Consider the following 1,000-nt stretch of genomic DNA (forward strand, 5'->3'; position numbering starts at 1 on the left):
CCACTGATTTCTTTCCCTGGAGGTCTCTGAATCTCTGAAGTCACTGTCCTCCAAATGGAAGTGAGAGTCAGACTGACAGGTGACCCAGAGATGTTAACCTGCAGGAAATGACATAATTGGGTGGGTTTGTGGACTAACAAACAAAACCCCCCCAAAAAAGAGTGGCAATTTAATGTGGAACAATACTCTACTCTCAGCGTGACCCCAGTGGTCTTTGAAATGCCAAACATCTGACTGTTAAATAAAGTTGTTACAAAAAAAAAAAGTCCCCTCCATCTACTGGTTGGTGCTTGGAACGCATAGCGTCGCGCTGCGGTGACGTTGCGGAAGCGCACCCCCGGTCAGTAACGCAACATGTTTAGGAAGCCGAAGCGGAGCCTCCGTGTCCGGAGAGCGGAGTCCAGCGAGGAAGAGGAGGCAGAGGCCGCCGGGCATGCTGGGGGTGCCAGGAGCGGCCAGAGGAGACCCGAGGGGCGCGGCCTGTCCTGCCGGACTGAGACCAGGGAAAAGAGGAGAGAAGAGGCCGGCGCTCAGGCCGGGAGGAGAGGGGAGAGGCCGCGCAGTGATGATGATGAGCAGCAGGAGAGTGATGAGGGGGAGAGCTGTGAAGCGGGTCTCGGAGACTACACCGGCCCCGAGCCCCCTGCAGAGTCCGGGAAGCTGTTCCGGGGTCCCGGGGGACCCAGTCTGCTGAGTTTCCGTGAGGAGAAGGAAGGTGAGACCCCGGAGTGTCTGAGACCCCGGAGTGACATCCCTCATCCTTTAACCCTTCGCTGGCCAGAGTGGCCAGCAATGCCCCGCGGAGCTGTGTGTGTGCCTGGGAGAGAATCGCAGTGTTGCGTGTCCTGATAACTTGTGTAAAGTGGTGTACTCTTCTAACTAGACCACAGTTCAGTTATAGCGATGCATGGTGTATATATAAAGATGGTGTGATTAAAAAATACTTAAGTGAAAAGTGTGGAATAAAGAAAAAAATCAAGTGATTGAAAAAAAAATGAGT

At 53.6% G+C, this 1,000-nt stretch overlaps 1 protein-coding gene across 2 annotated transcripts in view; it reads left to right on the top strand.

Annotated features, from left to right (window-relative positions):
* The first annotated feature begins 318 nt into the window (after positions 1 to 318).
* Positions 319 to 1,000, top strand: part of GCFC2 (GC-rich sequence DNA-binding factor 2) — a 29,807-nt gene continuing 29,125 nt past the window's right edge. For both annotated transcript variants that reach the window (XM_075598486.1, XM_075598487.1), the window contains exon 1: positions 319 to 715. In XM_075598486.1, the coding sequence (XP_075454601.1) occupies positions 355 to 715 (361 nt within the window). In that variant the 5' untranslated portion in view covers positions 319 to 354. The remainder of the gene's footprint in view (positions 716 to 1,000) is intronic.

The sequence above is a fragment of the Ascaphus truei genome, chromosome 4 (assembly GCF_040206685.1).
Source record: "Ascaphus truei isolate aAscTru1 chromosome 4, aAscTru1.hap1, whole genome shotgun sequence".
Lineage (NCBI taxonomy): Eukaryota > Metazoa > Chordata > Amphibia > Anura > Ascaphidae > Ascaphus > Ascaphus truei.